The 14,300-nt window shown below is 40.4% G+C and overlaps 1 protein-coding gene across 6 annotated transcripts in view; it reads right to left on the reverse strand.

The window, feature by feature from the left end:
- The window catches only part of STIM1 (stromal interaction molecule 1), a 205,255-nt gene that overhangs the window by 30,386 nt on the left and 160,569 nt on the right, over window positions 1-14,300 (reverse strand). For 5 of the 6 annotated variants that reach the window (XM_040964422.1, XM_040964425.1, XM_040964423.1 and 2 more), the window contains exons 4-5: window positions 4,024-4,135; window positions 1,356-1,471 (exon numbers count right to left, since the gene is read on the reverse strand). The exons of the other annotated variant lie outside the window; for it this stretch is intronic. In XM_040964422.1, coding sequence (XP_040820356.1) covers window positions 1,356-1,471; window positions 4,024-4,135 — 228 coding nt within the window. The remainder of the gene's footprint in view (window positions 1-1,355; window positions 1,472-4,023; window positions 4,136-14,300) is intronic. 6 annotated transcript variants of the gene reach the window in all.

Here is a 14,300-nt window from a genome sequence, read left to right on the forward strand (position 1 = left end):
AACTATCTAATTCTCTCAATTAGCCCTAGCTAAAGAAACCACCTTTTTTTTTAACATTTATTTTATTTTTATTGGAAAGGCATATTTACAAAGAAGAGACTGAAAGATCTTCCATCCATTGCTTCACTCTCCATGTGGCCACAATGGCTGGAGCTGAGCTGATCCAAAGCCAGGAACTTCTTCCTGGCAACTTCCAGGTCTCCCATGTGGGGTCAGAGTCCCAAGGCCCCGGGCCATCCTCTACCACTTTCCCAGGCCACAAGCAGGGAGCTGGTTGGGAAGTGGAACAGCCAGAACACAAACCAGCATCCATATTGGATCTGGGTGCATGAAAGGTGAGGATTTAGCTGACCTGAGAACACCTCTCTTAGGCCTGGGCATGCCTCTATCACTTTAGCCCATTTATCCAAAGATACTTATCTTGCTTATCCTTGCTTGTTCAGATACAAAGATACTCAGTAAGCAGTTCCTACAGTAAGAGTTCTCTACATCATGAGAGCAGATATTAGCTAAACAACAGTCAACCCCTTAGACATTATTTGCTGTCTCAGAGCATATCTTTGTATTTTAGTTTTTGTAATACTGTTCCAGTTTTTCCTACCATCTAGAATGTCTTCTTTACCACATGCATGCATCAAAGCTTAAAGCCACACTTAAAGCCAGTGCTCATATGCCACCTCCACTAGAAGATGCTGCTTCTGGTCCTCTGGGCCTTAAAAACACCATGTCCTGATCTGGAACACTCTTTTGATCCCTATATCCATATAGACTGATTCATTCATGTCTTTCTTTTTTAAAGATTTATTTATTTTTATTGGAAAGGCAGATGTACAGAGAGGTGGAGAGACAGAGAGGAAGAGCTTCCATCCAATGATTCACTCCCCAAGTGACCACAATGGCCGATGCTGCGCCGATCCGAAGCCAGGAGCTAGGAACTTCTTCCAGGTCTCCCATGCGGGTACAGGGTCCCATGGCTTTGGACTGTCCTCGACTGCTTTCCAAGGCTTCAAGCAGGAAGCTGGATGGGAAGTGGAGCTGCCGGGATTAGAACTGGCGCCCATATGGGATCCCAGTGTGTTCCAGACAAGGACCTTAACCACTATGCTATTATGCCGGGCCCCATTCATGTCTTTCTACAGGACTCAGTACAATAATTAGCACAAAGTAGATACTTTCCTCATTTACTTAACAAATGCATATTTACATATGGCTGAACTAAAATATAATACTGTTTCATATATTGATCCCAGTGGAAATAATGAAGGTGCTGCCTTGCAGCAGTACCTAAGAGCCCCAGGACCTTAGCCAGCCATGCCAACAGGTTTGACACTAGCCCTTCTCTACATAGGACTCACAGAGAGGAGGCCCGAAGAGCACTGTATCCAGGGCTTTCAATTGCAGCTTCTGTCGATGGCTCCGGTCTGTCATCTTTAGCACAGTCCCTGTCATGGTGGTGTTGGTTACAGCTAACCTGTTGAGGCAATGAGCAGGGAATCAGGAAGCCAGCAAAGTCAGGGAGAATCCTGGTAGGGTTACCCACCTCCTGCAGAAACAATTTTAGCCACTGGTAATTGCTCCACTTTGCATTCTTGGACACAGGTATCTCAACAGAGTATGGAGGGACACAAATATTTATCAAGAATTTAACCACCCTATCATTCCATACCTACCACTGAAGTGTCCTGCCTTCTAGGGATAATCCACCTATGACCAGTTGCACACGTAACTGCAAGTTTCTCACCGTGACTCTCCTTCCAAGGCTTTTCATCTCTACATATTTGTCCTCACTTTCCAACATTTGTGAGGGCATTCTCCTGACCAGCTCAGATCAAAATGATATAAGACCCAGTGATTCTGCAGACTTCTGAATTATCCTAATCCTAACCTATTGTCATGACATATAAGCCTGTTGATGACAAAAGTTAAACTAGTTCTGCTAATACGTATTTGAGTCACTGCAACATAGTTTACTCCCAATAAAATGACTACAATTTTTATGAACTTTAAACACACTGTTAATGGTAACTTTAAACTTTAGTAAGAGAGAGCCTGTAAACAAGAAAATGACCCAGGAAAAATGGACTTTTTTTTCTGTTCTATTGGTGCACAGTGAGCACATGAGCAGATGTGTACAAGATATGAAAGGTAAAAAAAACCTCTCATCAGAGTCATGATGCTCTTTACTCATGTTAGCTGTGAATTTAGTGTTTTTTTGTGATGCATTATTTCATTTTCCCAGGTAAAAAGGAAATATCTGACATTACAAAGTGTGGTTTATAATCTAGTCTGAGCATGCAAAAGTAACTACTACCTTCACTGGCCTGGAAAGCAAACAAATCCACCCACTACAGAGGCAGCAAGGCACTGATCAGCTTCTCATCCTCACGCTACCAGTGACTTACCTGTGCGATCATAAGCTGCTTACTCCCTACCCTAAGACCGCAGTTTCTTTGTGAATCAACTTATTTCAAATCAGATGCTTCCTACAAGCCTAGAAGGTACGATGGTTCCATTTTACTACGCTTCTGCCAGGTATGCTGAACTTGATCAAAACAAGCATCATTATATTTTCTACAGCTGATTTCCCAAAGGCACCTATAAATGGGAATGCTTTCTACTTCAAAGCTATGAGAGAAATGGTAAAGGAGCTGGCATTTCCTAAAGGACTACTGTGTATTTTGCACACAATACCTCATTTAGTCTTTACAGCAACCTTAAGAATGCAGTTCTTAATTCTATTATCAGCTTTAATTTATAGATAAGAACATTGAAATTTAGAGTTAAATTGCTGAAAGTTACACAAAAATAAGTGGCAATTCCAGGATATGAACTCAAGTCTGCTAGGTTCTTCCCATGATGCCATGTTACTTAGTGTCAGAATTAGAACCATTCCCAGTTTACTCCATGCACTGAAGGGTCCACTCTTCCTGCTGTCACTAAAGTGCCACAGGTTGGCATTTTCTACTTTGCCCAGCCTGGCTGGACCTGTTCTTGGCTCTAAGCCACAGAAAGGCTAAGTGAACTCATAGCCTAAGAACCAACATCCTATGCCTTCCAATTTAAATCTAGGCCACAGCCATTCCTCACGATGCAATGCTTCAGGAAATGCTGCTATTCCCATGAGTAACAGGAGAAAAAAATTAAGTCTTGGAAATTTATAGCCAACTATCAAGACAGGGGTCAGTTTCAATGCACTTCTTTGTTTCAGGGCCCAGCAGAGCGCCTGGCACATACTCAGTAGGTGCTTTGGGAAGTTTAGCTAAATAAAACTACATTGACCTGACAGAAAGTCTTTCTTCAACTATATGGTGTAAGAGAAAGATGGCAGTGAAAAAGTAGGGCACTTAAACCAGGCAGACGTGGGTTCAAATCACAGTTGGCCCATTTAGCAGTTGAAAGTCAGTTTGTTCACCTAAAAGCTGGTATGGTAACTCCTTCCTTCCAGAACTGTAAACATCACTCTTCCAGAGTAGAAAGACAACATGGAGAGGAGGTTACAAACACCAGAGGAGAGAACAGCCAGCTCAGCTAGGCCTGAAAAGCACTGCCCAGGAGCTCTGTGGCTGCAAGCTCACCTGCCCTATTATCCCTTCACCGAAGCTCAAAAGCAGATGCACTACATAATAACATGGCAGACTGTACATACACAGTACTTACTGGATAGAAAACCCTTGCAGGGAAAGATTAAATATAATAATACCCTCCTTACAGGACTGATGTAACAATTAAATGAGAAACTGTATTTAAAGTGCTGAACAGAATGCCTGGTATATATTAAGCACTGGATAACTGGTAACTATTCATAGTATTACAAGGATTGGTCAGATTATTAAATAAGACAATGGATGTAAAGTGTCCATCACGTTTTGCAGCAAGCACATAATAGATGCAAGATGAAGAGATATCTATAGATTTTATCATCAAGAGGTCATAATCTCATTTACTCACCAGGGAACTGGAAGGCAGGTCCACCCCAGCCCTTCCTTGAACCCTCAAGTAAGAAAAACCAAGTCCATTCCTGACCTGGGCATGGCATGGCCACTGAGCTGCAGCTTGCGGAAAGTCTCCTCATACTGAGGCAGCTCCACATAAGTGATCAACCATTGTACCACCTCATCCACGGTCCAGTTGTATACTGTGGAAAGAAACAAGCATAGAAACAAAGTCATGACTCTAGAATGTTAAGCACTGCTTGCACTTATGTTATAATTATATTGATCTTAATGTTTACCACATATATTTGTGTATTTGACATCCGAATGCCCAACAAAATACTGAGAATGAAAGGAGCATATATTATATGAATTTATTTATATAAAGGCCTAAACAAGGTAAATCTAGAACAACAGAAAGCAGATCAACAGTTGACCAGATTGACCAGATTGACCGGGAAGAAGCACAAAGAAATGTGTTGGGGTGATGAAAATATGCTATACCTTGACTGCAATAGTGGTTACACGAATGGCAACATCTGTCAAAATTCATCAAACTGTACATTTAAAAGATGCATTTAAAAGGTGCATCTTCTTGTACATAAACTATGCCTCAATGAAGTTTATTCAAAATTTTGTTTATTTTTAAAGTTACCAGGGTTAGAAATCATTGTCTTATCACCCAGCTATCCAACTAAGCACTCATAAAAGGCTCACTTTGTGCCAAGCTACAGGAAATTAGTTCCTTATCCATTGCAAGAGATTAAAACCTAAATAACATCTGTGAAGCACGGACTCTAATAAAGAAATATACATACAAGACCCAGTACTATAGCCTAGCACCTAAAGTCCTCGCCTTGAACATGCTGGGATCCAATATAGGCTTCGGTTCTAATCCAGCAGTTTCCTGCTTATGGCCTGGGAAAGTAGTTAAGGACTGCCCAAAGCCTTGGGACCCTGTACCCGTGTGACAGACCCTGAAGAAGTTCCTGGCACCTGGCTTCAGATCAGCTCAGCCCCGGCCATTGCAGTCACTTGGGGAGTGAATCATCAGATGGAAGATCTTCCTCCCTATCTCCTCCTCTATGTACATCTGCCTTTCCAATAAAAATTAAAAAATCTTTTAAAAAGGAAATATACATACAGCATAAAAAAGAAAGGGACTAACTGCCTAGAGTTCAGGAACAGCCTCAAAGAAGGTGATAAATTGTAGCAAATTTTAGGAGAACCTCATCTAAAAGATTTCATCAGTGTACAGCAAGAAAGCATTTTGTATTGAATGAAGACAAGTACAAAGGTGTAAAATTCAATGTGCATAGAGAATAGAATAATGGAAGGCAGCAGCAGAAGCCTGTTGAGGCCAAGATTTGGCTAAAACAGCTCCAGCACTGTTCTAGAATGAGCCAGCCTGGGTTACTCCGGCATATTAAGCCAGTCTAGTCCCTTGAAGATCAGAATGTATACCTCTCGTCTTCTGTTTGTGTGTGTGTGTGTGTGTGTGTGTGTGTGTGTACTTGGTATACAATATGTTGGGCATTTGGCAGCCATTCTTTCATTTAGAATTGGTATTTAGAGTTGTACTGTTTAAACAGCAGTTAGCCAGTAGCCACAAGTAGTATTTAAATATAAATTTATTAAGAGTGAATTAAATTTTAAAAATCCAGTTCCTTAATAGCATTAACTATAATTCAAATGCTCAACAGCTTAATGTAGTTAGTGGTTCCCACAACAGAGAACACAAATTATAAAATGTTTCCATTATTGTAGAAAGTTCTATCAGATACCACAGTCAAACCAATGTACTAAAACAATGTCTCATATTTATATTTTTATTCTGAAGATAAGCCAAAAGTAAGAAAATATTCAGAAAACCAAATCATCAAGTTCAGTATCCACATTGCATTTGTGTTGATAATTGTGTTGCAAAACAGTTATTATAGAAAATATTTGCTAGAATTTTTAGGATGTAATGTACTGCATACAAATAATTTCTTTTGAATTTATTGTAATACAAAAAGTTTCAGAGATCAAAATGGATGTCTTTATATAAAATACATTCTCATAATTGCAATTCAAAGTTTCAAAACAAATGTTACTAAAGATACAAACTTCTAAGAATTATTGCAACTGGTGCATCTGCAAAGATAGTAACGTATCACATGATCAGCTAATACAGCCTATCTGATAGCACCATACTGGGCATGGGTAATTTTGGCACTAAACTCCACTTCCTCTTTTGGTGGCAACAATTACTCCGAATATGTATTAGAGATACCACTTCCCCCTGTTTTGCAGCTAAGGTGCTTCAGGCAAAGTTAAAAGCACTTTCAAGGTTAGAGAACACAACCAAAACCAAACCAGTCAGTGCATTCCTTGCTCCTGCCAACAGCACTCAGTTCAGGGATTAACAGACAACTCAGATCAAGGCTGAATAAACTGAATTTCAGGAACTGTGCTTAACCTGAAAGGAAAGGCACACTCTTCCACTGTACTGGTGCCTGGATTGAAAGGATCCTCAACTATAATATTAATAATAACAACAATAATATTAATATAAGCCATCACTTACATAGTAGTTATTAGATGAAAGTACTGTTTCAAGCAACTCATATAGATTAATTCACTAATAGAACCATCATGTGAAAGAGAATCCAAATCTTTTAAGATTTATTCCCCCCCCAATTTATTTATTTTTATTGGAAAGACAGATTTACAGAGAGAAGGAGAAACACAGACAAGATCTTCAATCTGCTGGTTCACTCCCCAAGTGACTGCAATGGCGAGAGCTGAGCTAACCTGAAGCCAGCAGCCAGGAGCTTCTTCTGTGACTCCCACGGGGAGATGTACGGTCCCAAGGACCTGAGTTGTCTTCTATTGCTTTCACAGGCCATAAGCTGCCGGGATCAGATCCAGTGCCCATATGGGATCCTGGCATTCAAGGCAAGGACCTTAACTACTAGGCTACCATGCCAAACCCTAAAATGATTTTAATATTTTATGTGATCAGACATACAGAAAGTAAATTTATCTCTATACTTTCCTGAAAGTCTATTATAAAGGAATTGATGTGAACTTAAGACTGAAGGAATATGTTTCAGACAGATGATGGTCAAATGAAATCATAACATATTAGACAAATCAGAATTTCAGAGTAGCTTAAATACACAAAAATAATGAGGAATGAGTCATCTGATGGTATTCAGTAATACTGATATGCTAAACCAAAACAGCCTGAGAGTAACCAAGTTTCAACAAAAAGGTATTTTATTGGATTTTAAGTTGATTTCTACTTAAAGAATAAATTTGCTTTTGCTTAGGGAGCTGACACAATGGCTCTGTTGGATAATCCCCTACCTCCAAGCACAGTATCCCATATGGGCGCTGGTTCAAGTCCCAGCTGCTCCACTTCTCATCCAACTCCCTGCTTGAGACCTTGGAAAGTACTCCAGGACAGCCCAAAGCCTTGAGACCCTGTACCCGTGTGACAGACCCTGAAGAAGCTCCTGGCTTCTGGCCACAGATCAGCTCAACTCCAGCCACTGCAGCCATTTGGGGAATGAACCAGCAGTGAAAATACATAAATCTTTAAAAAAATTTTTTTTTTGTTTTTGCATGTATTTGTACACAAATTTTATATAGCAACTTAAATTTCAACTTTATTGTGCATACTTAAATAACTTATAAAAATAATTTGTCAGCACTGCAGATCTAAGATAAATTATTTCCCTTAAAAGGAATTCTTACATTCCTCAAGCTTTAATCACTGCTATGAGCAACAAGAAGCCAGAAAAGTTTTGAAGCACAATGCGAGGCGTATGAGGTTCATCACCCTTTTCTCTTAAGATCCAAAAACTTCTACAAAAAACTGCCTTTTGTGAGAATGCTTTCTAATTAGGTACTAGTTGCATTTTATTCATCGGTGTCCATCTCCTGTTTCTAAAATAAGAGTTGCATAAATAAGTGGCATCAACCAGAATTTACCCCAAAAATGACAGCTCTAAACGGAGAGTGAGTCTCCAAACAACAAAATCTTCTTTGAAACATACGTAGTCCATGTTAACGGACAACTTTCAAAATGTTTGTCAGAAACCAGGCTTCTCTGGTAGGCATAGTTCACATCTTAGGTTGCTTCTGCCATTCTCACATAAGATAAAGTTGGAAAACTGGGGTCATTCCTCTCATTTTTCTTCTCCCCAAAATAGAGACTAGCACATAATGTACACAGCACATGACAATACATCTTGAATGAAGCAAAGTTGAAGGGAAAAAATGCTCCAGTCTCCAACAATCAGATGCTAGAGTCTAGGAGGAAAGCTGTGAAGCTGAGTGGTTTTAGAGGTAGACAATATTGTTGGCAGAGGCAGGGAGGTGAGAATGGAAAGGCATCCAGGGCAGGGACAAGGATTGAGGCAAGTCTAACATGCTCAGAGACAAGAGACATCTTGGAAAACAAGACATTAAAGGGTTAGGAGAGAGCCTATTTAATTGCTAGTTAGTTAAATCTCTAATTCCCACACTAGAACATATTGGAAGGAAAAGAGAAATTAAGACAAACATTCAAATTCTAGGCTTGGAGAAAAAAGGATGACGGAGCTCAGGTTAAAGAAGTGTTGAGGAAAGTAAAATGCACTAACCATCATTCCTGAAAATGAATATATATTAAAACATGTTACAAATGTGGTCATTTACTCTGGTGCGCAGTGTCATGTAATGAGGGTCTAGGAGAATGACACACACATGAGGCAGACAGACAAGTGCTAGCCTGTAAGGTACAGAGAACAACATACTCTTTTTTCCACTGTTGCCAAAGTTGCTCAGCCTCATCCAGCACAATAGAGCCTTTCTGCTTGATGTGTAGAGTGGAAACAAGGCCATCTTTTTCACTGCTAGAAAGGCCTCAGGCCCGCGGTACTTCAAGAGCCTTTTGTCTACTAGGAGGATGCCTTGAAACAAGCCTAGGCATAGATTCTTGGCATGGAGGAACTCTCCTGTTGACACTCAACACCACAGTGGAGACAGGCAGGAGTCACATCAAGGTTTCTCACCTCTGCACCAGTAAGACTTGCATGAGATCACTCCTGGGGACTGTCCTGTGCCCACAGGATATTTAACAATATCCCTAGAATCTATAGGTCTGTCTATGCTTGGTGTCACTTGGAATAGCAAACATGTCTTGGGAGGAGGGCGCAAAGTTGTTTACTGAGAAGAGCCAGGGCTCTAAACGCTGCTGTAAGTGAAGCAGGGGGTCTCTAAGGGAGCCACTACACTTGAGTGGGAATCCCTATATGACTAAGATGAGGAGGGGCAAGATATTGTCCTGAAGCATGTCAGGCAAAACCTTTAGGCAGTTTGATTGTCTGTGTTCAGCTCTATGTGTCCCTGTTACCTAGGCAGATGCACCATCCAGTAGGCTTTGTCGCGATAGTGTTTTCTACCCAGAGTCGGTGCAGTCTGAATGGTTATGATGATCTGCATCCTGTGCAGTCTCTGTATCCCAGCACACCCGAGTCCCAACATGAAGACTTCATTCAACAGTCCAGTTGAGACACGAAGGCCATTTATCCCTAAGGTTCAAGTACCTAAAAGACCAAAATCCTACTCTGTTTTCTCATTCCAAAAGAGAAGTGGAGAAGATCCCTAAGGCTGTCACTGAGAGGCTACAGAATTTGGCAAACAGAGCTTAATACAGAAACAGTCTACAAATGACTCATAGATTACATTCCAATTCCAGGAGCATCTATAAGCGAAAGACATGGTCCTAAATCCTGAGTCTCTCATTCCTCCTGAACCTGCATATGAAGCCATAGTCAGATCAGAACCTACATGTCTAAGCAAAATGACCCACAATGCTACACAGAATCAGAGGAGACCAATGCCTAGAGTTTTTTTACAACCAGCAGTTCCATATAAGAGATACACAACTTAACTGTACAGCCTCCAATCTTTGTAATGATAAAATCTACCTGTAAAACAATAACTGAGCATATACCTGATTATAAATTAAATTAGATTCATACACTAACATTATACTAAAAAACATACACAAAAATTAAGGGATGAATAAAATTATAGTACAAATACGACCTCTATTACTGTCTTCCTTTTTTTTTAAGATGTATTTATTTTTATTGGAAAATCAGATATAGAGGAGAGACAGAGAGGAAGATCTTCCATCCATTGATTCACTCCCCAAGTGGCTGCAACAGCTGGAGCTGAGCTAATGAGAAGCCAGGAGCCAGGAGTCTCTTCTAGGTCTTCCACAAGGGTGCAGGGTCCCAAAGCTTTGGACCATCCTCAACTGCTTTCCCAGGCCACAAGCAGGGAGCTGGATAGGAAGCAGGGCTGCTGGACATGAACTGTTGTCCAAATGGGACCCTGGCGCATGCAAGACAAGGACTTCAGCTACTAGGCTACCACGCCGGGTCCTATTACTGTCTTCTAATGAACAAACAATAGCAATCTGTGGGTTGTATCTTCCATCAATATTTGCATTTCATTTGCTTACTAACACCATCACTCACTGCACAGCCTTCTTATGAAGGTAAAGGCAATGTAAAAGACACTTGGCACCTATACTTTATGTTTAGCTAAAAATAAGGAAAAGAAACACTCTGGCCTCTACGTTATGTTTCACAGATTTTATGCTTTTTAAGAAAAACTTGATTTGCTATGAGCTGACTATGGAAAAAGTTACTATAGCTTGATAAATTCCTGTATATTTAGAATACTAGATTTAAAACAGAGAAAGTATTTATAAAAGCATTGAGTTTGGAGCCAGGTTATAATACAGCAGGTTAAGCTTGTAGCTACAACATCACATCCATATCAGAGTACTATTTCATATTCCAGCTACTCTGCTTGCAATCCAGCTCCCTGTTAACACATCCGGGAAAGCAACAGAAAATACTCCAAGTATTTCAGTCTCTGTTACCCGTGTGGAAAATTCAGATGGAGTTCCTGAGCCAGCCCTCGGTAGATAGGAGATACATTCTCTCTCTCCTCTGGCTCCGCTCTCCCTCTGTTTCTCTCTCCTCTCCCTTCCCCCTCTTTCTTTCTTTCTCTGCATTTCAAATAAATTCACCTTTTTCTTTTTTTAAAGAAAGCCTTAAGTTTGAAGGTGGAAGACTGATTTTCATCCTATCATAAATCAGTTTGAGAAAATCACTTCACTGCTATGAACTCAAATTTCCCCTTCTTTAAAGCACTCACCCTGTCATTCAGCACATATTTTCTCCTACTCTGTGTCAGGCACTAGAAAACAAACGTTGATCAAGAACAAGATCTTCTGGAACACATTGTGGCACAGAAGGCAAAGCTGAAGCCTAAGATAACAGCATCCCATAGGGACAATAATTCAAGACACAGCTGCTCCACTTTTTTTTTTTTTAACATTTACTTATTTCTATTGGAAAGTCAGATTTACAAAGAGAAGGAGAGACAGAGACAAAGATCTTTCATCCACTAGTTCACTCTCCAAGTGGTCACAATGGCCAGAGATAAGCCAAACCAAAGGTAGGAGCCAGGAGCTTTTTCTGGATCTCCCACACACAGTACAGTCTCAAGGCTTTGGGCCATCCTCAATTGCGCTCCCAGGCCACACGCAGAGAGCTGGAAGGGAAGTGGAGCAGCCAGGATATGAGTCAGCGCTCACATGGGATCCTGGTGCATGGAAGGTGAGTACTTTACCCACTAGGCTACCAAATCAGACCCAGCTGCTCCACTTTCTTATTTTTTTATTTTTTTATTTTTTATTTTTATTGGAAAGTCAGATATACAGAGAGGAGGAGAGATAGAGAGGAAGCCCTCTGTACTGATTCACTCCCCAAGTGACCACAACAGCTGGAGCTACACTGATCCAAAGGCAGGAGCCAGGAGCTTCTTCTGGGTCTCTCACATAAGTGCAGGGTCCCAAGGTTTTGGGCTGTCCTTCGACTGCTTTCCCAGGCCACAAGCAGGGAGCTGGATGGGAAACAGGGCCGCCAAAACATGAACTAGTGCCCATATGTGATCCCAGCACATTCAAGGCAAGGACTTTAACCACTAGACTACGACATCAGGCCCCAAGCTACTCCACTTCTAATCTAGCTTTCTGCTAATGCACCTGGAAAAAAATGACAGAAGATACTCAAGTACTTGGGTGCTTGCTACCCAAATGTCAAGTGTAGTTCCAGATTACTGGTTTTAGCCCAGCCCAACCCCTTCTGTTATGATTAGCTGGGGAGTAAATCAGCAAATGAAATCTGTGATTGCGTTGTGTTGTGTTGTGTTGTAGTGCGGTTTGTGTGTGTATGTTTATGTGAAAGCATCCCTCTCTCTACAATTTTTCCTTTCAAATAAATAAATCTTTAAGAAAAATGAGATTCCTATCTGTATAGTTTCTAATCTAGCAATATGCATGAAAATATTTAGGATTTAACACATTTGGTGATCATTGTATCTTCATAAATACATTCAGTACAAAAGCAGCAGATATTAAGAACTGGTCAGAATCTGGGTAGACAGGAGATGCAGCTTTATCAGAACAAAGAGATGTGAGCAAAGACAGAGAACTATAAATTTGGAGCATTATCAGTGAACAATGGTCTCAGGTTGTCTAGAGTCCAAGGGTCACAAGCAGAAGCAAGCAGAATGAGGTACTGCTACAGCCAAATGATGAAGGTCCTTGAAAGCAAGGGGCCTGAAACTTCAAAATATATTAGAATATATTATTCACTGAGGGGGAAACACATTTATTGAATACCTACACCTAGTGAATCACCCTCTAAGAGCCTGTAATATAACAGCGTAAGTAAGAGTATATAGCACAGAGTCACAGAGCCCATGTTTCTTTCCGTGAGAAACAGGACAAAATATTACAGATATATAATTATATGTCAGGTAATGATATGTACAATGAATAAAAAGTAAGCAATTCAAGGGTAAAAGGTCAGATGAGGGAAAGCCTCTCTAGTGAGGTGACATTTGAGCACTAAGTGAAATGGAGCTGTGAACCACATGGATAGTGGAGAAACGGCATTCCAGGCAGAAGGGACAGTAAGCATGGCTCCCCCGCACTTGAGGCATAGTGATATCTGCAAGGACGTGCCAGGGCAGTACTGGCCTTAGCCAGTCCTTTCTTTTGCCAGAGGACAAATAAGAAAAAAGAAATGGGCTCCTGAGTCAGTATCTCTTTCCCACAACTGACCTGTGATGCCTCCAGATAAAGCCCTCAACTACCTCATTGGTTTTAAACCCAACCAAGATAACTATGTCTGGCAGGAGGGTTTCTAGCGCCTACTTTGCCTCTCCTTTACATACCACTTAGTGGCCAGAAGTTTAAGAAAATGGGCTTTGGAACCAGATGCCCCGGCTTGAATTTGAGATTTCCCAATCACTAGATGTAAGGTTATAGGGAAGCTACTTAACCTTTATGTGCCGCATTTTTGTCACCCATAAAATAGTGGGGGAAAAAATCAGTGTTCTCATATGAATATAAGGAAGATGGGGAAAGCTCCTAACAAATGGTAAGTGGTAAAGAAAAATTAGCTATTACCTCTGTCACCATTAATGCATTCTGTCATAAGAAAGTTTTATTGTCTTCTACATAATCTGTATCCTTAGAAAATAAATGAGTATATGGAAGATAAATGTTAGATCAGATAGTGAGGTCTGATGTAAGAACAGAAAAGTAACTCATGGTGGGCCGGAAAAGGTTTCATAAAGCCTAACTTCTTATTTGTGTAGTCTGAATAACAATGGGCAGTGTAGAGTATTTAGTATATAGCCTGAACTGTGGTTTTATCTCTGAGTAGTCTCCCTCTGTCTTTCACTAACAGCTTGTTATCCAGGTGTAGAGCAAGACAGAGGTCTTAATTTGTCAATATAAGGTAAATATCAAATTCTAAACCATCACTATAAACCATCAGGGAGGGGATAAGGGAAATCCCAGGGTCTATGAAACTATATCATAAAATGATAATAATAAAAAGTAAAATTTAAAAATAAATAAATAAATGAAGTGGGGCAGCCAGCATATGAGTTGGCAACAGTACAAGATTGCGGCTCTCCCTGGCAAAGTTTTAACCTACTACAGCACTGTGCCAGTCCTGCTACACAAACTTTTATAAGACTGAAGGTGGATTTTAGATTTCCTAGGATTTTTTTAAACAACCAATCATGTCATCTGCAGAAGGAGGGAAGTTTGATTTCTTCTTTTCTAGTGCAGGTATCTTTTATTTTCTTTATTCACCATATTGCACTGAATGAAATGTTCTAGAACTATGCTAAATAAGATCTGACATCCTTACCTTGTTCCCAGTCAGGGAGAGAATATTCAGTCTTTCATTATTAAATACCATGTGGCCACTGGGTCTAGGCCTGATGTGATAA

The sequence above is a fragment of the Ochotona curzoniae genome, unplaced genomic scaffold (genome assembly GCF_017591425.1).
Source record: "Ochotona curzoniae isolate NIBS_2020 unplaced genomic scaffold, NIBS_Ocur_1.0 scaffold_3223, whole genome shotgun sequence".
Taxonomy (NCBI): domain Eukaryota; kingdom Metazoa; phylum Chordata; class Mammalia; order Lagomorpha; family Ochotonidae; genus Ochotona; species Ochotona curzoniae.